Genomic DNA, 23911 nt, shown 5'->3' on the forward strand with positions numbered 1-23911 from the left:
AGTTTTAAAAATTCCAACTGCTTTCTACAGTTCGTTTTCAATTGGAAAGTTAGTGCCTCACATACAGTAGTAACTGATTAAAAGGTTTTTAATTAAAAAGTTTCCCCCATGGTTGTCTGACAGGGAAGAAATCTAAACAGAAGTTAGGAATAAGTTCTGTCTATTCTCAGCTCTACTTTCTCTGAATTCTTGACACTAGTTGTGTTGCACCAGAAACTATTCTTTGCCAGGCTTTATTTTATTATTGTTGTTTTATGACACATGATTAAAACTATTTTTCTATTTAAAAATTAACCTCTAACTTTCCACCCACTTCCTTATTTTAGCATAAAGTATTTTCTCTGTTTTACACCTTTTAGTATTCTTATAATTTTTGTCCTTACTTTGGAGGCCAGATATTGGTCCGGTACAGATTAGGAGAAAAGGGGCAGCCAGAAGCCTTCCCTTTCTCCTCCGGATCATTGCTATGGTAACTGCATGGCCGCGACAACGATCCGCTGCAAAAAGGAGCTCCGAAATGGAGCTCCTTCTTGCAATGCCGCGAAGGTGCCATTTGTGCCCTGGGACGTCGTGGTGATGTGTCTTGTGTGCTGCGCCATTTGGATGTGTCACATAAAACACGTCATGGACATGCACGCCATATAGATGGCACTGCGTCAAAATGGTGCTGCCCATACGTATTAGATTTCGGGAGCCACACCGCTTTTGGCCCGTCTGTACAGGGCCATTGTTACCCAGAGTGTGTCTGCGGAAGAATCAGCCTCTTTCAAGGCTGACACTATGGCAGGTTACAGACCGCCTGTTTGGGGCGGGCTGCACCCGCCCCTTTCCCTGGTGTATCGGGGCCTCAGTAGTTAGACCAGTAGCTGCTGAGGCCCTGATCCGCCGCTTTCCAGGCTGCGGGGAAGCAGCAAAAGGCCGCTTCCCCGCAGCCTGAAAAGGGGTGTCCCTGGGGCTTCAAGCCCCAAGGACACCCCGCGGCGGTGGGGAGGAGGAGAAAGGGGCCGCTTGGCCCCTTTCTCCTTTGGTCCGCTGGGTGCAGCTTGTGTGAAGGCTGCGCCCAGCGGACCAAACCAGGAAGGAGCTCCGATACGAAGCTCCTTCCTGCTCTGCGCTAAGGGCGCACTAAGCGCCCTGGCGTGGAGCAAGAATGTCACGTCCGCACCGCCCCGTATAGAGGCGGTGCGGTCGTGACGTCCTCATGGCGGCGTCCGTGTGGAACAGCCGCCGCCATTTTGTGCACGCAGAGCGCGCACTAGGGTTAGGGGGTGTGAAAGCACCGCCCCTTTCTAACCCTAGTATGTGCTCCGCGCTTACTTTCCTGCCCGTTTGTAACGGGCCTATGCTTTCCTTGAGGTGGACAGCAAAACAACCTCCAGCATGCCCCTCCTTGCTATTTCTGTTACGCATTTATCCAGATCAATCATTCACTCCCGCCTCGTAAAGATATTATTATTATTATTATTTCTAGTGAGCTCAATATACATGTATATTGTCCTTAAAACTGAGCACTGTGACTCTAGTTTTAGTTTATATACACAATGACTTGTCAGCAGTCCAATCTCCAACAGTCTAGAAAGGAATCTGTTGTTGTTGTTAATTGCCATCCAGTCAACGTTGATTTATGCGAATGAGAGACCTCCAAGTCTCACTCTGTTATCAATAGTCCTGCTAAGGACTTGCAAACTCAGGACTATGGCTTCTTTAATTGAGTCCATCTATCTGTAATGTGCTACTCTTCTGTCTTTTCTATTGCCTTCTACCTTACCAAGCATTTTTGTCTTCCTTTCTAATGAGTCATGTCTTCTCATGAAACTTCTAAAGTACAACAGTCTCAGTTTAATCATCTTGGGAAGATTTGGGGTAGATTTGCTCTTGGATCTATATATTTGTCTTTAGCGGGGGGTGACACTGGCAGAAGATCTCTCATGGGCAACAACAGTAACATCACAACTAACACTTATTAGTGCTTTGCAGAAGGAGAAATTGGTAAACTACCTCTGAAAATCTTTTACCCTGAATGCCTTATGATGAGATATGGGGGGCAAAATCTAAAACCTGCTATTTTTCCACTTGCATATAGGGCCCTTAAAGGCACCAGATCTTGTCTGATCCTGATGGCTAAGCAGGGTCACCTCTAGATAGTATTTGGATTGGATACCACCAATGAATACCATATGAAGAAGGCTATATTTCAGAGGAACTAGCAGAACCACATCTGAGTATTCCTTGCCTTCAAAAACCCTATTAAATTCATGGGGTTGCCATAAATCGATAGGTGATTTGAAGGCACATACACAGAAACATATAGAGGCTTCTCAGAGGCTGTCACCAAGGAGTCTGAACTAGCTACTATCTTGTTATTGTGCTGGCAGAAAAGCCCTATTTTTCAGGCAGAGCTTCAAGAATGGACTGCCAGTTACCAGTCAAAGGTTATCAGATTTGCTGGACTTTCAATATATTACTGTTCATTTATTGCTATTTTTAAAATCATTTTCATTGTTATTTTAGTTGCACTATTAGTTTAATTTGTATTTTAATATGTATAATTTATTGTGTTGTTATTACACACTCTTAAAGTGGAAGCTGGTGAGGATGCTGGGACATGCAGTTCAAGAGCATGGGAAAGCCTACATTTTATTCACTTCTTGTATACAGCTATACAGATCTGGGCCTCCCATTAAATAGAGTATGTGTGCAGATTCTGAATGTGCAAAAAGATTAGCAAGTTCTTATTTTTTAAACAGAGTTTGAAACTGAAATTTCAAAATAGAATTTAAAAAATTGAAATTTAAACTTGAAACTGATTTCAAAGTTTGAAATTGAAATTGAAATGCAAACAAATTTCATTTGATATATTTTTACTGACTGGCAGAGGTGCTTGTCATATTTCAGCTTCATTTGCTACAGTAACTCAACCAATTTTTGGTACTATACACTTTGCCTTTGAGCAGAAAGTCATTTGCTATTCTGCCTCAAGTAGAAAAATGTCTTGGGCTATCCCTGGGTCCATGCCTCAAATTCAGTTATGGCTGAACTTTCTTGTGGTTTTTTTCTATCCTAGAAATGTCTATCTTGGACTCAATGCTGCACTCAGATTGGGATGCTGCATCTTATATATCACTCTCTGCATTTTAATGATGAAGCGATTCAGGCATGACAAAAAAGAGGGAAATACCAGTGGAATGCCTGAGGTGCTCTCTGTAAATTTATCAACAAGTGGCTCTAAGAAAGAAGATAATTCTTCTGGGATGATCTCAGTCCATGAAGACACACACTTGTGAAAAATGGCCACTAATGGATCAGACATGTGGCTGCTGCTAGTGCTCTCAGCACCAAACTTTGTGTGTATGTGATTCTATGTGTGTATAGTTCCTGACCATGCCAAATCCCATGCTGACAATCCAGGCTACATATATATACCAGCCAAGTCAGATCTCTGGGAATAACATCTGACAGGTTTGTATGAGAAACCTGTGGTGGTGGACATTTTAGTGGACTTTGCTAAATCAGCAGTTCTGAAAGCGTCTGCAGGCCAGACCCCTTTTGTACTCTGGATTCTTCTTGTTGACAGACTGTGGCAGATGTGTCTGGAGAAAAAATGCACATATTAGAAAACTTTGCATAGACAAAAATAGATTTCGACGGTGCACCAACAACACGCAAAAGAAAAATGTGTCCAAATCATGCATATAGTTTGAAGCATGTATTGTGCACAGTTGTGGGGGACGTGGGTGTTTGCTTTTCTAATGAGAACCCAAAACTTGTTTTTGGTGAGGGGAGATTTGCCTGGTGAGCAAAAATTCTCCCTTCCACATGCCACTAAGAGGACCATAAGCTTGATATCTGTGTCTTTGTTGACCAATCTTTGAATGCTGAACCCTTACTAGAACATGTCTCCCCAAGAAATGCACACTCTGAAAAGCCAATGCCCTTCTAGAGAAATCTGCTTCACAGGTACCACCAATTTACTGGTGCAAACGACACCAAAAAAACCCCAAAACAAAAACTAGGCAAGCAGAGCAGCAGCATGAAACAAACCTGTTTCATAGCCATCTGTGCAATTCCAAGCCTAGTTTTCCTCAAAGCCTTCAATATCACTTGTCAGATATCACTACCTATAATAAACATAATGAACCACTTCCCTATTCTAGACTTCAGTCATCTCCCACAGCTAGAAATCATCAGAAAAATCCTGATAGTCCCAGTTCTATCTCATTATCAGTCAGTTTCCACCCATTGTCTAAAATGCTCCCACCCGCAGCCAGGCACAGACTGGACATGGAAAAAATGGGAAGCAGCCAGTAGTGGAGACTTTAGGGACATGTCAGTCCCTATGCATCAGTTATTGACTCTACAAGGAGGCAGGGAGAAAAAAGGAGATCTGAATCAGCTGAAGGTTGCCTTCTTCCAGGTTCTAAATAAATTATTGGTACTCTTATCCAAGGGAATAAGATGCAGTGGCTATAGAATGGGTGGATTCATAGTGTCTGCAGACCCTAACCATAGCATCTGTTTAATTTGTTCAGTTTCTTGAGCCAGGCACATGTATAACCTATAGGACAATGAAGAAATCTTTAAGGACACATAAGACCAACAAGTATGAAACATCTTTTCTCATAAAGGTTGATGCAAGACCAAAAAAACATGATTTCAAAACAATTCCTGAAATTATTACTCTAAATAGCTAGTGATGATAAAGTTGTGTACAAAGCTAGGGAAAATATGTCTTTAGATTTCATTTCCCTGAATTTCCCAGGGTGGCAGTGGAGTTGTTTAATCAAGGAATATTTCCAGCCTCTTGTTGTGTGCAGCTGGGCTCTTTCTTTCTCAGGAGTCTTCCCGCCCCTGTGTTTTAAGCATTTACTGACAACCTATGGTGTGTTTTTATCAGTTCTCTGGAGAACCTCTGCAAATGTGGGTTGCTTGTTTTTGTCAATGGAGAACTCATGGGGGAAATGGATGCCCAATATAGTGAGTTGTGGGGTGGTGGTGGCACAAACAAGTTCACGTGAATTCAAAAGCACATGAGCACCTTATGAGCACTGAAAAGCCATGACTGGTATCTACCTAGTAGATAGGTCTACTAGATGCAGAGTCACACCCTCTCAGCTCAAGAAAACCTTTTGATAGCGTGCCATAAGGTGGAAATGACTTGGCACACAACAACAATAAAAACAAAGATGCAGGGACAGATAATACATTCAAAAATATTCAACATATGGTAAAGAAATTGTGTTGGGAAACCCTGATGAGAAGAAACATGGGCTGATCAGAAACTTTGTAGCTGGGACTTATTCTGTACAAAATTTCCTATATATTTTATTTTATTTTGCACAGAAATCTTATCTTCTGCACAAAGCAAGATAGTATTTTCTGTCTGTGTGTGTGTGCGCGTGCACACGGAGACTTTGCACAGAATAAGTCCTGAACTGGATTTCAAAAACTGCGATTTTCAAAGATTTTCTTGCAGGAGGAAGAACATTGATAAAATGACCCATTACTTCCTTCAAGAACAAAATTGGCAAAGAATTACATCCCCAGGCAGAGATGCATTCTGTCATTCCCACCTCTTTTCTGCATAGATTGCCTGAGAATATGACATCCAACTGCTGAGTTCTCCCTTCCTCTCCATCAGTTAGTAAATTCAATAGGCACAGGTGACTGATGGCTCCTATGTCAGGTTGTTGTTGTTGTGTGCCTTCAAGTTGTTTCCCACTTATGGCGGCCCTAAGGAGAGCCTATCATAGGGATTTCTTGGCAAGATTTGTTCAGATGAAGTTTGGCATTGCCTTCCCTGAGGCTGAGAGCATGTGATTTGCCAAAGTTTCATGGCTGAATGAGGAATCAGACCCTGGTCTCTAGATTTGTAGTCCAACACTCAAAACACCATGCCACATTGGCTCTTGAATTTGCTCCAGATTATAATCTGTATTTTAAAGGAATTCTCTGTAACCCGCCTTGATCTCTGGAAAGGCGGGCTATAAATAAATAAATATATTATTATTATTATTATTATTATTATTATTATTATTATTATTATTTATTAAAGGAGTTATCCAAGGTGCTGAATAATGCCTCCAGAATATGTTTAGTACCTTATAGAGTCACTGCTCCACTGACAATGTGAAACACCAGCCTCCATGGGCACAGACATATGTAAAGTTTGGGCATAATAGCTCCAGTAGAAGAGCCATGAAACCCACTGGATGACCTTGGGCAAGCCACCTTCTCTCTTCCCTGAGAGGAAGGCAATGGCAAATCTTCTCTGAACAAATCTTGCCAAGAAAACCCATAGTAGTTTGCCTTTGGGTCTGAAAAATGACTTGACGGTACACAACAATAGAGAACCACCATGAAAATCCAGCATGACAAATAACTGCAACATCATTTCTAATTGATCCAGTTCAGAAACCCATGGCCTATAGCTACATGGGTTTTTGGTGTGCAGGAAGGGGGTGGGGGATAACAACCCTAAGGTTTTTCTGTTTTTCTGTATTGTTAACCTTGTTGTGCACCGCCCTGATTTGTAGAAGGGCGGTATATAAATAAAACTATTATTATTATTATTATTATTATTATTATTATTATTATCTTTTTGACAAATACTGGTGAAAGGCAAGGCTTCAGCAATTGGATAATTTTATTTGGTGACTGAAGTGTGGGCAACATTATCCCACCCACTCATGAGCCTTGTCAAAGTAAATATTCTTTGTCAATTTGAAACTGAAGTCATAATCTGATTCTTAATACTTCAAACTATGCATGCAAATTGGTCAGAGAGCTTTGATATCAAGCCACCTTGCCTTCCCCCTTCTCTTCATTTCTACCACACCTCTCCCTACTACATTTCCATTCAAAGCTTGCTGATCAGGAATTATCATTTGGGCTCATTAGTGACAAGAAAGAACTGTTCTGTCATTTATCTTAAGCCATATAATACTGACTTGCTGGAACAGTAGTGCTACCTCACACACATGCAGAAATTTCTCCCCCCAAATACTTGAATTCCCCAATAAATTACCAGAATGTGCTAAAAGCTCTCAAAACAGATTTGCTTCTTTCAAAAAAAGATAAAAAGGAGGAGGAGGAGGAGGTGGTGGTGCACATTAGAGATACTTTTATTTCCTCCTTGTTAATGGGTACGAAACACCTTCCTCTCCCCTTTAGAGAAAAAGATGCAGTCAAATTATGAGAGAAACACCCAGTCCTCTAAGATAATTCTATAGTTTGTTTTTTAAGAGAAATGGATTTTGTCAACATGGTAATGCTTTAAAAATAGGTTTCAGGTATTGCTTCTCATGCTATTATGTGTTACTACATGAACAACCCAGTCATTCCTACTTAAGATCTAGTCCAAGCTATTGGCAGCTAAATGGGTTTGGAGTTGCTACATGGAAGTCCATTTAGGTAAGTCTCAGAAACTTTGGTGCGTTACAGATGGCCCAGAAGGGGCCGTCTCGCACCGCCGGCGGTTGTAGCGTCCAGGAACCGCAGCAGCCAAACGGCGCGGTTCCTGGACGCTGCCAAGAAGGAGCGTGAAAATCGCACTCCTTCTTGCTCCCCAGAAGAGACGCTGCGAGGCGCTAGTCGAGCACTCACGGCGTCATTTCCGGGGCGCGACGTGCGGATGCAGAGCGTCCGTTACGTCAAGATGGAACGGCCGCCGCCATTTGTTACGGACTCAGTCCGTGCTAGGGTTAGGGGCGTCTGGAAGAGATGCCCCTTTCTAACCCTAGCACAGACTGAGTCCGTCCTAGGGTGCCCATTTATAACGGGCCTTTGTTTTTCTTAAACCATGAGGTAATACCTTCCATAAGATGAAGCTACATGTACATAGGCTAGAGTTGCTGGCTAATGCATCGCTACTGCTTTATCACACTAGGGGACAAACAGGATTTAAATGAGAGTTAAACAGAAAATGTTGTATGTTAAACATCAGGCATTTCCTGTTTAACTCTTGTTTAACTCTTGTTTAAATCCTGTTTGCCCCCTAGTGTGATAAAGCAATAAAAAGTTCCCCTACAGAAGTAACTGGACATGTTTGTCCGATGTATCTCCTCCATGTTCAGTTCAGGTTGCAGAATTGGAGCTTTGTCATTAGACATTTGGTTGTTCATCTGGTTGGGCATTCAGTTCTAAGTTTAGGTGAGTGTTGGGTTGCACATATTGCCAGTCCACACAAGGATTGCATAGCATGAAGCATGCAGATATTGGCTGTGGTGTAACCCACTTTCATTTTTACACTCAGCACATACAAGAGAGCCATACAAGCACATACAAGACAGTGGTGTAGTGGTTTGAGGGCTGGACTACAACTCTGGAGATTAGGGTTTGAATCCACACTTGGCCATGGAAACCCACTAAGTGACCAAAACTTCACTCCAGTCACATGAAACTACATATATGTAAATGCATTTACACAGTGCATATTATATTGTAATTTAAAGTTATAATTTTAATTTTGCTAGTTGTTTATGTCACAGCTATTACTGTTACATTCAATAATATACAGGGATTATAATTAATGAATAACAGTAGTACAAAAAATTTGCTAAGGATTCAGTATGGAGTGGTATGGGAGGAGGTCAATGGTGGAGTGACACCATGAGTTACCACACTGGATGACACCTAAGCTAGTGATGCCTCTGCAAGTGGGAAGTATCGTTAGGTCACTGCTGCATAACAAATTCTGGAGGATCTGGCTGTTGGGAGTGCAGCCAAAGTCTTTTCTTCCTGCTCACACCATGACCTGACTTAGCTTTGAGATTTAGACATTCTGTATGATGACTCCAATGCAGCACAGTATTTTTAGCCCATAAAAATTGACTTCCCCAATAAATTGAATGCTCAGCATTCTGGGATGCAAGGACATTGCAAAGATATATTGGGCCTAATTCCCACTTACCTTTAGATCCGATTCCTGAACCGATTCCTGAAACCAGTTCAGCAAACACAGTGGTTCCCACTCTGTTTGCGCCAGTTTCAGGAATTGATTCAGGACAGCTGCAAGGAGAGGCTGGTAAGGAGGTCACACAGAAGCCCAGGAGGCTGATAAGGAGGCCGCAGGGACCAGAAGACAAGGGGCTGGGGACAGAGAAGCCGGGGGTGGAGCAGGCAAGAGAAGCCAGTGATGGCAGAAGGCCAGGGACGGCGGGAGGCATGACTGGGGCGGAGAGGCTGGGGAAAAGCCACTGCTAGTGGGAACCAGGGCAGATTTGAATCTGCTTCAAATCCGCCTCGTTCCCACTTGGGTTGAATCAATTTATTTCTAAATTAATTGATTCAGCCCCCAAAACACCCCATTTTACCAGTGTCTTTTTGACATGGGTTAAATGGGTAAAACACAGTTTAAAAGGAGCCCTGGTGGCACAGTGGTTAAATGCCTGTACTGCAGCCATTCACTCAAAACCACAAGGTTGTGAGATCAACACCAGCAAAAGGGCCCAAGCTCGACTCAGGCTTGCATCCTTCCTCGGTTGCTAAAATGAGTACTCAGACTGTTGGGGGCAAATTAGCTTACTTGCTAATTAGCTTACTTGCTGTTCACCGCTATGGTCTTTGGAATAGTGGTATATAAATAAAAAAAAAAACAAATGGGTAAAAACCTTTCCGAATTGCTTCAGCGATTTGAATTAATTGGGAACCATGGTGGTTTAAACCAATTCATTTGGAATCATGATCCAGTTTAAACCATAGTGGGAATTAGTCCTTACTGAACTATGCAACACTCTGTTGGCATCAGTGTTGCTTGAAAGTATAGAAATAGTGCTGGTGCCCACTCTTGTTTGGGAATATTGTTCTGGAATTAAGGAAGCAACAGCAAAGCATTTTGAAATATTCCATGGTGAGAAACTTGAAATAAGCCTTTAAGAAGCAATATTTTGTATTCTTGATCAGTGCCTCTAAAGCCTCCAGTGTAGCACAGAAGAGATGCCAAAGCAAATGGACCAGTTTTGTGGAATAACTTAAAAGCCTTATTTTTGTTTGGCTTGATGATCAGTGTGAGAGGCACAGCAGGAGAAATGGAAAGTGCCCTCTCATTAGTAATTTGTAAAGAGTGAACGAGCCTGGAATTTCCTCTTGCATAACAGGAACTGGCAGGAGAGTTTGCATAGAGAGAAACCAGAGGCAGTGAGCAGCACAAGAAAATATTTATTATCCATTCATTCGCTTTCTAGTCAACCTTTTGGTCAATAATAACCCAAACATGGCAAGAATCCAAAAGCTATAGGCAAGTACAAAGAAAAGGACATCAAAAACATTTGTGCACTATCAACATAAATAGGAATTATATCAGTTTGACCATACTGCACAATTATAGCAGTTTTGTACCACTTAAACAGTATCAACTCAAGCCCGGAGATGCCTGAGATTTTTTACCTTAGCGAGTTGTTTCTTTTTCTAAAGAAAATATGAGACAGTTAGTGGAAAGCTACTTCTAGTTTTGAAAAAAAGGCTTTTTTCAAACTGCACCCCAATAAAGCTTTAAAACTGAGGGTTGCATTCCCTAGAGGTTCTAAAAATGTGATTTTCCATTTTGGGACAATACCTTTTCTGTAGAAATGCCACTCTATACTGCTTTGATCAGATCTCACTTCTGGACACTACTTTTCAAGAAAGACACTGATGAGCTAGATTAAGTCCAGTAAGGGGCGACCAAGATGAACAAAGGTCTGGAAAACAGGTCTTATGGAGAACATCTTATGGAGCTGGGTATGTCTAGCTCAGAGAAGAAAAGACAGAAGAGACATGATAGCTATCTTTAAATATCTCAAGGGATATCATGTAGAAGATGGAAATGAGCTAGACGTTTATTGCATTCAGGTTAGAATGGCCCTTGAGTGTTCTTAAAGGGACCATTCTGGGGACGGGAGGTGGTGGGGAATGCTGTATATCACACAGCGAGAATGCTGCCACCGAGCGTTCCCCTTCCGTTCTAGAAGCGTTCCCCAGGGCCAATTTTCAGAAACACTTTCTCAAGCGTTCTCGAAAATCAGCCCTCTAGAACACTTCCAGAATGGAAGGGGAATGCTCGGTGGCAGCGTTCTCGCTGTGCGATAAACAGCGTTCCCTGCCACCTCCTGTCCCCAGAGCGGTCCCTTTAAGAATGCTCAAGGGCCGTTCTAACCTGAATGCGATAAACTCTCTTGTTTTCTGCTGCTCCAGAGATTAGAACATAAGCCAGTGAGTTCCAATTACAAGAAAAGAGATTCTACCTAAATGTTAGGAAGAACATGTTTACTTTAAGAGCTGCTTGCAAGTTGTATGGACTGCCTCAAAGGGTGGTGGTCTCTCCATCTTTGGAAGTCTAAACTGAGATTGGATGGACATTTTTCAGGAGTGCTTTAGTTGTACATTCCAACAAGGCAGGGGATTGGATAGCCTTTAAGCTCCTTCCACCCTTAAGATTCTACAATTGTGTTATGTTCCCACCCTGAAATTGTAAGGCTTCAACAAACATTTGGATTGTGAGGGATGTACAGTTGGCCCTTCCCAACTGCAAGCTTGCCATCTGCAGATTGGAGCATCTGTGGATGGTACTGTCCTGTTCTTCCCAATAGTGGCATGTGCATATAACCATGCCAGTATGGTCATGTGCATGTTGTACAATCATTGGGAAGAATGGGACTTGAGGTCCTGTGTTTTTGTCGTGTGTGTGTGTGTGTGTGTGTGTGTGTGTGTGAGAGAGAGAGAGAGAGAGAGAGTCCAGAATGGAACCTTCATGCATACAAAGGGCAGACTGTGTTTACATAAAGGAAGTTGAGGAGCTAGGCTCATACTCCATGAGTGAAGAATGCATTACTATTTCTCACATTCCACAAAAGAAGGGAGGTAGAAGAAAGAGACTGAACTGCAGACTAAAAAATGAGGGACAAACTAGCTAAGGCTAATCATAGGCTAACTGATGCAGGAAAAGAGAAGCTGTGGCTAACACCAATGAACAGAAAATGACATTAATACATATAGGGTATTGCCTAATGTCTTAGAGAGACATACAAACTAGCAACAACTGATTATAAGCATGCTAAGGTTGCCACCTCTAACACCTTCATCCTTCAAGTATGGTCTGGTAGATCAGCATAGGATAACCCCATATTGCTTTGGGGTGAGTGCTGTTTTTTGGTATGAAACTATCATCAGGACGTCAACTCCATTTCAAGTGTCTCAGTTACCGAATGCATTGATTGGGGTATCCATAGACTGAGATAAACCACATTCCATAAGCAATAAAGCCTCTCTCATTGTGAAGGAGTACTAATGATGCTTTCTCTTCCAGGGACGCAAGATGGATTTAGCATTTAGAACTCATGTGGGAGTCAAGTGTTGGTTGTTGGTAAAGGGTCCCTCTGCCCCCCAGGCTGTTTTCCATTTCATTCGAGTACAGATAGCAATCCATACATATGAAATGAAGTGGATTCATATCTGTATAGAATCATAGAATCATAGATTTGGAAGAGACCACAAGGGCCACCCAGTCCAACCCTCTGCCATGCAGGAACTCACAACCAAAGCACCCCCAACAGATGACCATCCAGCCTCTGTTTACATATCCCCTGCATTATATTTTTGGAGCAACCATCAAAATCCTTTTGAATTCTAATTTGGCAGTCCTGTAGCTTGCTCTCATTCTTCCATTGACATTTTCTATTGCCCTGGTAGATGAATCTTGGTTTAAATAGGGAAGAAGGTATATAAGGGATAAAGCATTGCATAGAATGTGTGTCAAAGGGTACTACAGGCCCACATTTTTCTTCATCTGATGTTAGTGCTGACATTTCGTGCACAGTACCTTAATGGTTCATTAGTGCTTGTTTTTCAATCTTTAGAGACATGTGTGCCAGGATGAGCAGCTACTGGAAACTGCTCATCAATTAGGGCTGTGATAGACTTCTAGTAGAGGCACAGTTGGTGACTGATTTAATTGACATGCCAAATCAAGTAGCCTGGATTCCAATAGTGAAATAAGCAATGTTCTTTAGATAATAACTTATTTAATCCTTCCTCTGTTCCAAATTAGATAGATTTGTAGTGCTGTGGAAATGTCAACTGGCATCTTGTCAATGGCCCACATAGGCTTAAACCCACTTTATTTTTATTCCTGTTTATATATTACTTTGGTAATCAACATTTCTTTCCTTCCTCTGCACTGACCCCAGCAGACCTACAGAAGGGACACTGTAAGGCCCCTGGTGGCCTTTCCAGGGCTGGTGGAAAGTGAGGGGGCATCTGAGAAGTGTTTGGCTATATCCCCATAGTCAGATGTGAAATGATTATATAATCTACTGACACCTTAGAAGGATCTTGGTGGACTTCAGAAGATGCTGTAATCATTTCAGGTCTAGCTACAGGGACATAGCCAGATACTTCTCCCATTACCCTCTCACTCTTCGTGAGGCCTCGAATGGCCACAAGGAGCTGCAGTGGCTCTGCAGTAAGCTCAGTGAGGCTGAATGGCCAGCTATACTGTAGTTCCACATACTTATGTTAAGATATGTTATGATATGCCATGCAGTTAACCAGCCATTGTCTGCTAAAGTTTGGTAGCTTCCTCTTGAGCAAATGGAGTAATAGGTTTAAAGGTTTCCCTAAAAGAAAAAGGTTCAACCTGGGGCGTTTGATCATGACTCTACACATTCTTTTTTAGGGGAATACCAATCCTTTTAAAGTGTTTACAGCGAAAAGGTAGGTTACATAGAAGCCCTTGTTGAAGGCTGAATAATGCAAACACATGAGGAAGGGATGTGCACTAATCAAATCCTTCTTCCTCATCCTTACTATTACTCTCACCATATGGAGGGTAATAGTCTGAAGAGGAGAGTGACTGCTCTCTGTGTGATTTTCTCCATGAGATTGGGGCAGAAATAAGCACACACACGTTTCTCATACTTTCATCCTGCTCATTCTTTAGAATAGGACTATGAATAGGACTATGGAAGACTATGGAATTTGGAAGAGTAGCCCCTCTACACACAGACACATAATACTCCTGAAAAATAGAAAGTTTGTTGACAAATTCTTCCTGGGGGTACAAGGGACAATTTCACCACACCTTTGGCCCTCTCTGGGCCATTTTAGGTTATTCTTCTTGGAAAAAAGGCTTCTCCTAGGCCTAATATGATGGTGGTGATGGTGGGAAATGCCAAAATTGCTTCCCACATATTAGCCTTAAGCTCTTTTCATTCCTGGCAGCATGGTTGGTTTTTACAGGCAGTGTGGTGTAGTGGTTTGAATGATGGACTATAACTCTGGAGACCAGGGTTTGAATCCCCTCTCAGCCGTGAAACCCACTGGATGATCTTGGGTGAATCACACTCTCTCAGTTTCAAAAGATGAGAATGGGAAACCTCCTCTGAAGGAACTTGCGAAGAAAACCCCATGACAGTGTTGCCTTAGGATTGCTGTAAGTCAGAAATGACTTGAAAGGAAGTGCTTACTCCTCCCCCCCACCCAAGGGAATTATCTAAATCGCTTCTCATATTTGGTTTCACACAGACCTTAATTTGCTACCCATCATCCTTTCAACATTTTGTTAAATATAATGTTCCATGCCATTTTAACTCATTACTTTTGACAGTGATTTTGATTTGGGGTGATTTGTTGCAGAATTTAAAATTACACCAGCATAGCTATGATGGAATTAATGAATAACACAGTGGTTTACACCAGCTTAACAGTGCTTGGTCAACACTGAATAGGGTTGTGTAACCACTGTGAAAGTGCAACTGTTTCCGTAACAGAATGCATGTCAGCAGAAATGCATAACAGGATTCTGGGTTTAGTCTATTTTCATTTTTAAATTACATGATACTATAGGCTGCGATCCTGTTCATGTTTCATGCACATGTAAGTTCCCTTATGCATGTGGTTGTACCCTCCTGGCCATATCATTATGCCAGTTACACAAGTGAAGTTATGCAAGTGTAACCACTTCACCGAAGGGCTACAATCCAGCATCCCCTCAATGTAGCTTAAATAGCGGCACATGGACCTAAGCAACTCAATAGAACCTCCCTCACAACTTATTAAAGCCGCTGGAGCCACCCTGAATGGTCATTCCATGCTTCATGGTAAACAGACAGGAAATGATTAAAAAAGCATTAAGTTCCTGGAGGACCTCTGCAGATCTTAGAGCTGATGTCATTGTCTCACCTCTGGCTATGGTAATGTGGCCAGACATTTCTCCAATACTGCCTGCTTGCTGCAAAGCATGGAATGGCCATGTGAAACGCCTTCAGTTAGTCTTGGGATACTGTAGAGGGAGGAAAGGAATATTAGCCACTGTAGCATCTAACAAAGGGCATCCCCACACTTAAGGGAGACTTGTGTGTGTGTCCCTAACAGAATGTCAGACACAGTTGTGCATTTCTTTCATGGTGTGGAACAATTCATCTGTAGTGTTAATGTACCACTTGTTTCCCTGTGACTGCAGAAATAGCCACAGTACATTCATTAAACAACAGGGTAATATGCTGGCATACATGCCCAGCTGGCATGGTCACTGGCATGTGAATTCTGGGAAGTGTAGTTCAAAAAGTTACTTTTCCAAGTGGTGAATAAAAATGGCTCATCATTGGATATGTCAGCTGTATTGAAACATGTAACTGTATTGAAACTGTATTGAAACATGTAACTATGACAACAGAGCCCTGTTATCAGAGCTATGTCTAATAATGCAACTCCCCAAAATCTACCATAAAAGCCAGGCAGCTCATCAATGGAGGGATTTCTGAGGTGTCAGCAAATGAAGAAGTGTCCAGCTCTCTCCCTGTAGCAAGGCCCTTTGCAACAATGAGGCACTGTCATAAAGTCACTGCTGGGAGAGGGTTGAATGCTTCTTCACTCACTGCTCTCTTTCCCAGTGCCTCAGACATTCCTTTGTTAGTAAGGCTACCTGGTTTCTGTGGTAGGCTTTGGCAAGCACCTTAGGCCATTGTAAGTTACATGCAATGAGTGTAAAGATGACTTCCAAAGTTTATGATGCCATAAGTCAGGTTTACAATATCATAAATACTGAATTGGATGCCAGCTAGTGTTTTGCAGATCATTCCAAACACTGTCAAGACCTTATTAGTTCACCAAGCTTTTGGTGTTTTCTCCTCCATGTCCTTACCATAGGATTATTTTAATGCTTTTTAAAAGCAGTTTTGTAAGCTTTGAACCAATTTATGAAGAAAAGCAGGTAAGCATGTCTAAAAAGCAAATGAGCACTTAGGGCTCCATGTGCTCAGGATTATACGTGTTCACAAAAACACATGTTATTTCAGGATCATCTCCAGTTGTTTTGAAGGTTTAAAAAAAAAAGAAAAAAAGAACAGGAATGAATGCTCTGAAATACATACAGTACTGCTTTTTTGCCAATTTAATCTTTACTATGCTTATATAACCAAGATGTCCCTGTGATCTTTGCACCATTGTCAAAGTGGAAGCAGTTACTATATGCAGGTGTCCATGTCTGCCTCATGAGGACCAGCAGTACGTTCATTGTCATTTGGCTTCATTTCTCCATTCAATGCCACACCTTCTTTCATTCCATTTTCAGCAGCATCAGCCTTTTGTCTTTCAAAATGTTTCTTTACAAGATAGAAGAACACCACACCCAGCAAATAACTTGGAGCTCTTAGGGCAAATACCAGGCCGAAGAAAGAATATCTGTATAAGAGAAGAGTCCACAAAAATATGTTATTTCTAAGTTCTTCATCCTCAGTTTTAAAGTGTTTTGTTTTTAATTTTTTTGAGGGGGAATATTCAAAGATGAGAGCCAGTTTAGCATAATGGTTTGAGTGCTGAAGTATAATCCTGGAGCCCAGGATTCAAATCCCTGCTGTGCCATGGAAACCCACTAGGCAACCTTGAGCAAGTCATACTCTTTCATCCTCAAAGGAAGGCAAAGGCAAACACCTTCTGAACAAATCTTGCCAAAAAGAATCCTGTGATAGGTTTGCCTTAGGATCGCCATAAATCAGAAATGACTTGAAGGTACACAACAACAACAATATTCAAAGTGCCTAAAAGCACGAATTGGAACAACACCATTTAAAAACAAAAAGAAGAAACTAGATATATCCCCACTCCAGAATTACAGTATATAATATATAATATAATACAGTGATACATCTTTAACTCCCATGGCTCCAGCCTATGGAATCTTGGGATTTGTAATTTGGTAAAGGACTTGGAAGAAATTCTCTGCCTGAGAGAGCTATTTCAGTCAAAAGCAGTCACTATGTTATGTCAATCAGGAAACTACCATTGAGAGAACAACATAAAAAGCTTTTGGGGTACCAGTACAGCTCACCTGTACATTGTAGAGTCATAGAGTCTGCAAGCACCTTGGCGCCTACAGCCAGTGTTTGCCCACTTCAAGCAAGCCCTGTCTATTACAGCACCAAAATAAACAGGGGCTGGAATTCCACCTGGAAGACATCAAGCAGAAAATATGTACCATGATATCATTTACAACAGAAATGAATAACACATACTTTTGCTCTCCTTATTCCTGGATTCCCCCCTAAAAAAGTATCTGAGGTCCACTATTGTTAGATGTAACTATGACAACAGAGTTCCACGATTGTAGCTATGCCACCATCTCCCTCCAAATAAAACCTACCCTTTCATCTTGGCAGCACCCTTTCTGCAAGGTTTCTAAGGTGCTGCAGGTTGGAATACTGGGAAATAACATCTGCAGCACTCTGGGATCCTGATGTAACCAGGAGAGCACTGTCAACATGATTTCCCAGTGTCCTGATTTCAAATATCTCAGAAAACCCTTTGGATGGGGCACTGCATGGCTGAAAAGGCAGATTTTTGAGGGCATGTTCAATTGTTAACAACTGTAAAGATAAATCCAAAAAGTTATGAGATTATAAATCAACTTTACAACCTCATAACTACTAAACAGGATGCAAGCAAAGATCAATCTCTCCCCAAACAAATTTTTTCACAAAGAGACTGCCACACTGCAGAAATAAAGCAGCGTGATACCACTTTAACTGCCATGGTTCCATCCTGTGGAATCCTGGAATTTGGAGTTTGGTGAGATATTCAGCCAGGTCTGTCAGAGAGCTCTGGGGCCTCACCAAACTACAAATCCCAGGATTCTGTAGGATAAAATTATGGCAGTTAAAGTGGTGTCAAACTGTTTTATTTTTGCACTGTGGACACACCCATAGAAGTCTTCAAATATTGGTGGAGGAAGATGAAGAGCTCCTGTACTGCCTGGGAGGAATGTAATGCATCTCCATCCACTTTACACATGGACACATTGCCTTTCTTTATTAGGTCCCTTTCAGGTCAGTTTAGGAATTAACTGGTGTCAAAGGCTTTGCCCCACTAGAGCGGGGTCTCCATGCAGAGCAACTGTCCCCATGATGGTCCCTTCACCAGCTCAAGCCTCCCTACATGTGTTTGCAAAGCTTCCAGTATAAGAGATTTCTAGCAGGCAGGTGTTGAGCTTGGGAAAGATACAGTACTCTTTGGATTACAATTCCAAGAATGCTGCCTTGTGGGTCCTGGAAGCTATAGTAGAAATCACAGGTGAAGATTCTTTGTTGTTTTCTCATACTATATCATAGCTATGTCTCATCTCCTGATGCAGGATCACAGCCATTTTTTTCCACAGCCTTCACCCCCCCCCCCCAAAAAAAAAACATGACAATGGCCTGGTACAGACTGACACCTTGCAACAGCCTGGGGCCAATTTTAGGGCTTGGGAGAGAAGAGCGTCCGCATGTTCCCGAGCCCTACTGCACTGCCTGGGTGCTATCATGGCTTCCCCCATCCACACGGGAACCACCATGATGACATATGTGTGGCACAGCATTCAGACAGCACTGTGCCACACGGACATCATCAGTGCGTGGGGCCGTACCAATGGTGACCTGCACACACTCTAAAAATGAACCTGCCAGGAGTGGGTTCTTTTTAGGCCTCCTGGGGGGCGCACCATTTGGTTGCTGCGGCCTCCGTTGGGAGCAGAAAGAGGCAGCATCTCACCGCCCCTTTCTCCCCATCTGCCGAGCCCCAAAGTTAAGAGAAAAAAGCCTATAGTGCAAACAATCATCAAAGAATACACAAAACCTCTTATGTTTACCCAGCAGGAGAAATGTTTTTCAAGTGTTTTATTCTCATACATGAGAATGATATAAATGAAAGTTTACATCCCTGATAAGAAGCACTAAAGAGATAGTAAATGTAGCCCATAACTATCAGAACAGCATTTCTTACCCAAAGCTCTCATCACAAGCATATGGAGACCAACTGCCAGTGACTTTAGTTCTGGTTCTATATTTCTAAAAGATGAAACATTAACCATGTTAAACATACATTTCTACATTTCTGTAAGTTTTAGACAGGCAAATAGACAGACAGACAGATTCCTTATCTGCATTAGCCACAAGCCATTGCAATAGAAACACAGTATTCTAGTAAAGTTAACAGTTACAGTTTTACAAGGCTCACAAACCATTCTTCATGCACAGTAGACAGCAGAGTATGCATTCTTGCTTGAGGGAAAGCCCTTCTCTAATTAGGAATTACTAAATGTTGTAAATACAATATTGGTGAATCAAGAGGTCTAGGAGGCAGGTGGTCAAGCCAGGGGCTGAGTTTTCTGACAAAGCTAAATTATTCTGCTGCCCAACATTATAAATATGCTGTCCTTAAACAAACATCTGTTCTAGAGAAAAATGTTAATATATTCACTGTGATGTGAATATTTTTGAGAATAGAAGGTATGAGCCATAGGTCTTTCTAACTGCTGGTGCTCCAATTGTATGTAGAGCTTAGAAAAATTACTTTTTAAAAAATAAAAATTAATATCTCTCTGAAAGGCTAGCAACTGCATTTGCTAGCTAAAATTCAGCTTCAGTATCGGTGAAATGTAAACCTCTGCTGATGTACTTAGCCAGACAGAGCTGATGGGGACAACAGTACACTGATACTCCCAGCCATCCAGGAGGCCATATTGTGAATTCTTTGGTGACCATTGATGCACTATGGGTGAACAGGGAAATGGTTGTTATCATGTAGCACTGGATACCGACATGTGTAAATGTCTAAATATACAACTGGCATAACAAGGTTTTTGTAGCTCTGTGTTTTCAAGCCATTTCTAATTTATGGTAATCTTAAAGTGAACCTATCAAAGGTTTTCTGGGGCTAAGAGCCTGTACAGACTGATGTTATATGCCATATGGGTGTGGGGCGGCATGAGGTGTGTTGTATGCATGCTGACTGCCCCCACGCTGCCCTCACACCAGCATCACTCCGCATGCACAACCACATGGAAGAGGTGTTACAGCATACAGTTGGTGCAGTGTTTAAACACCTTGTGCCAAAAGAGTGTCAAAAAGCCATGGCTTTTGCAGTGCAAAAAAGAGCTGCTTTTTGTGGCTTCTTTTTGCACTGCAGAAAAGCCAAAATAGGGCTGTGGCATGTGGTTGCATGTGGAGCGATCTGGTGTGGAAAGGGGGGCATGGAGCCACCCCTTAGGGGTGGTCTGTTGAGCCCCTAAGAATGTGTAACTCATCCAAGGTCACTCAGTGGGTTTCCATTGCCAAGCATGGAATCAAACGCTGATCTACAGTCCAATGCTCATAGTCTAATGCTCAGATCACTACACCATACTGGTTCTTCGCACTGGAATTAAATACAGAAGAATGCTGGCCAATGTTTCCATAACCTGTGGCAGTTGTAGGGCCTATGTAGCACCATGAGAGATAACATACTTTGTATGCAACACGCCCAAAGTTTAGCTCCTGACATCATGGGTTCACAACATAACCCAGTTAAACAAGCAGGTGAATTGAAATCCTAATGAGACAACCAGCAGCATAAAGAAGGCTTCCCTTAGTCTATGGCAGTGGTTCCCAAACTTTGGTCTTCCAGATGTTTTGGACTTCAGCTCTCAGAATTCCTGACTGTTGTCCAAGCTGGCTAGGGCTTCTGGGAGTCAATGTCCAAAACACCTGGAGGAGCAAAATTTGGGAATCATTGGTCTATGGGGTCAAACAGATCTGTGACTTGGAGTGGCTTCTGGCTGCTGCAGCCCCGATCAGGCCCCAAGTGGCATGGGAGCATGGTGACTGGATGGCCTGCTCTGAAAGTGGGCTAATGCCGCAGTCCCAAAGTAGATTTTTCCTACTGTTTCTGCCGGTGGCCTCAGGCCACCTCAGGCAGCCTCAGAGTGGCTTCCAGCCACTCCAGGGGTGTGCGTCATCTGCAAATCCTGCCCCCAAAACATCTGCCCTTTAGGCTCATCAGTTTCATGCCTATGTTATTTTGGTATAACATCCTTGTCATGCTGGAAAGTGGGTGGAATGTTGGAAAAGTCTGACAGATTAGTACAGATTAGTATCTTTTTCTTTCTTTTTAACAAAGGAACACTTGTTTTTTTCCTGCAAAATCAGCTTTTCCTTCTACCTCTTTTTTATGTGGAGTCACTGTGGTTAATTGTATGTTTTTAAAGCCACCCTCTTGTAAGATCCTGCAGAGAGCTAGAATCTAAGAGCTCTCCCCCCCCCACCCAGTAAACAGCTGTTAACACTTGTGGTGACCCTATGAAGGAGAGATCTCCAAGTCATCTTGTTATCAACAGCCCTGCACAGGTCTTATAAACTCAAGGCTTCCATGATTGAGTCCAACTACTGTAATGCAGACTACCTCCTTTCTTGCTGCCTTCTGCCTTGCCAAGTATAATTGTCTTTCCTAGTGATTCATGTCTTCTCGTGATACAATAGCCTCTGCTTAATAATATTGGCTTCTAGGGAGAGTTCAGGCATAATTTTCCCTAGCACCCATTTATTTGTCTTTTTGGCAGTCCATGGTGTCCACAGAACTCTCCTGCAGTACTACATTTCAAATGAGTTGATAGTCTTCCTATCACATTTCTTCACTGTCACAAGCATACACAGATACTGGAAATGCAATGACATGGACAGTCTTGACTTTGGTATTGAATGATATAGCTTTGTGCTTAAGGTATATGTCTGTGGTAGGGTACAGACCGCCTCTTTTAGGCGGCCTGCACGTGCCCCTTTACTCCATGGATTGGGGCCAGGGCAGCCACACCGGCAGCCCAGAGGCCCCAATCCGGTGCTTTTTGGGATTGCTGCTTCTCCCTAGTCCTGAAAAGGGTGTCCTTGGGGTTTCATGCCCCAGGACACCCCAGGAGCTGCAACCAAGGGGGAAAGGGGCCAAGGGGAGAAAGGGGCCGCTTGGCCCCTTTCCCCCTGGCACTGTTCCCACAGCCTTTTGGTGGCTGCGGGAATGAGGCGCGCCCTCAGAAGGAGCTACGTTTTGCCCAGGCCGCAGTATGTGGCCTAGGCTGTGCGACGACATCACACATGCGCCACACCATTTGTCCTCAATGCATGTGTGACGTAATCATGGTGTCCACCATGTGGATGGGAGGCTGCCATGATTACGCCCCTGTCACATGCTAGGGTTAGGCTGCATGTGGGCGGAGCACCCTGAGGCAACCCTAGCATGTGACGAGGATGTCACGTAAGGCCCGTCTGTGCCGGGCCTAAGTTCCTTCAAAGCTGCCCTTCCAAGTTCCTGTCTTCTTCTGATTTCTTGACTATAGTCTCTATTTTGATCAAGACTATGCCTACCAGAAATATTTGATGTTTTCAAATTCTTCATTGTTAGCTTTAAAGTTCATTGTTAGCTTTAAAAATCATCTGTAGTCATTATTTTTGTTTTCTGAATGTTCAACTGTAACCTTGCCTTTGCACTTTCTTCCTTGACTTTCCTCAATAATTGTTCCAAGTCTGCTATTTTCTACTATTAGTATCATTCATCTCATAATGAACTTAACTAATAATTACAACAAAAAAGTGGAATGCAGATGGAAAGTGGAACCCCTAAGAAACCAGTATGAAAGTTATTTTTGAAATAAAATCTCAATGAAGGCAAGCCTCCCTCCCTAGCAGTCCAATGGAGAATGACCAAGTACAGTAGCTGCACTATACCAGTAGTTGTAAATTATTTGGAAAAGAAACATAAAGAAGGAAGGGGCAGGAATGCTCAGCTTGAGGAATTTTTTCTGTTCTGAACCAGAACATAAAGGAATAATATACTGCAACATTTTTAGCTGGTCTCATTTGTAACTTACCTAATCATGATCATGAAAAATGAAGTCCCCCCCAATGCATAGAAAAAGGAACTTGCTACTTTTATTGCTGTGAAATAAATAAATTTCCTTGAGCAGTCATCACTCCTTGGACATTCTCCCAAAACTGCGGAGGAATTTATCACCACAGAATCCATACTTTCAATGCAGCTACAATTATGAAAAACCTAGAAGAAAAACAAAAGTGATGGCATAGTCATCCTAGTACAGTACACTATTGTTTCATTTGTAAATGGCTTTCTCTCCACTCGCCCCCCACTCTACTTCTCTCCTTCTCCTACTTTCTCTCCCATCTCTGTACCTTTGGTGCAGGGATGGTAAGTTGTAGAAAAAGTAGAAGCCATTAATCACTTCTCCTCTTCCCATGGACTGTAAAGTTATTCTTAAAATGACCAGTAGTTGCATCATTTCCAGTTTATGGAACTGGCCAGGATATGGTTAGTTTTCATCACTCAGCATCTCTACAGAAATAGTCAGGGAGTGCCAAACCATCCTGTTTTTATGGTTGTTTGGTTGTTTTACTTTTTTGCTTTGTCCAGGCCTTTTGGAGATGAAAATTTATTTTTAGGGATATATAAAAAGAGGCATCAAGATGGTCTTGATGCCAAAAAAGGAATCGAGATCACATGTGATATAATAAGGGGGAAATAGTTTGATACATGAGACCATTTTTTTCTGGCTCAATAATTCCACCCCAAAACTCCAGGCCAAATCCAGGCACTAAAGATTTGGGGCTAATCTATGTGCTTCATTAAATATATGGCATGCACACTT

The 23911-nt window shown here is 42.3% G+C and overlaps 2 protein-coding genes across 5 annotated transcripts in view; one reads left to right on the top strand and one right to left on the bottom strand.

Annotated features, from left to right (window-relative positions):
- Nucleotides 1-6517, top strand: part of LOC149311671 (solute carrier organic anion transporter family member 1C1-like) — a 46763-nt gene extending 40246 nt beyond the window's left edge. For 3 of the 4 annotated variants that reach the window (XM_089527638.1, XM_089527637.1, XM_089527636.1), the window contains exon 15: nt 3065-6517. In XM_089527638.1, coding sequence (XP_089383764.1) covers nt 3065-3284 — 220 coding nt within the window. In that variant the 3' untranslated portion in view covers nt 3285-6517. Of the gene's footprint in view, nt 1-2083; nt 2182-3064 lie in introns of those variants that run through there. The other variant, XM_089527639.1, reaches the window with a different exon arrangement.
- Nucleotides 6518-16322: 9805 nt separating this feature from the next.
- The window catches only part of LOC149311673 (solute carrier organic anion transporter family member 1B1-like), a 32616-nt gene continuing 25027 nt past the window's right edge, over nt 16323-23911 (bottom strand). Inside the window, exons 11-14 of the mRNA XM_089527634.1 lie at nt 23120-23304; nt 19228-19292; nt 17300-17417; nt 16323-16653 (exon numbers count right to left, since the gene is read on the bottom strand). Of these exons, the coding sequence (XP_089383760.1) occupies nt 16437-16653; nt 17300-17417; nt 19228-19292; nt 23120-23304 (585 nt within the window). The 3' untranslated portion in view covers nt 16323-16436. The remainder of the gene's footprint in view (nt 16654-17299; nt 17418-19227; nt 19293-23119; nt 23305-23911) is intronic.

The sequence above is a fragment of the Sceloporus occidentalis genome, unplaced genomic scaffold (genome assembly GCF_023333645.1).
Source record: "Sceloporus occidentalis isolate IW3139 unplaced genomic scaffold, rSceOcc1.0.p SCAF_5, whole genome shotgun sequence".
Lineage (NCBI taxonomy): Eukaryota > Metazoa > Chordata > Lepidosauria > Squamata > Phrynosomatidae > Sceloporus > Sceloporus occidentalis.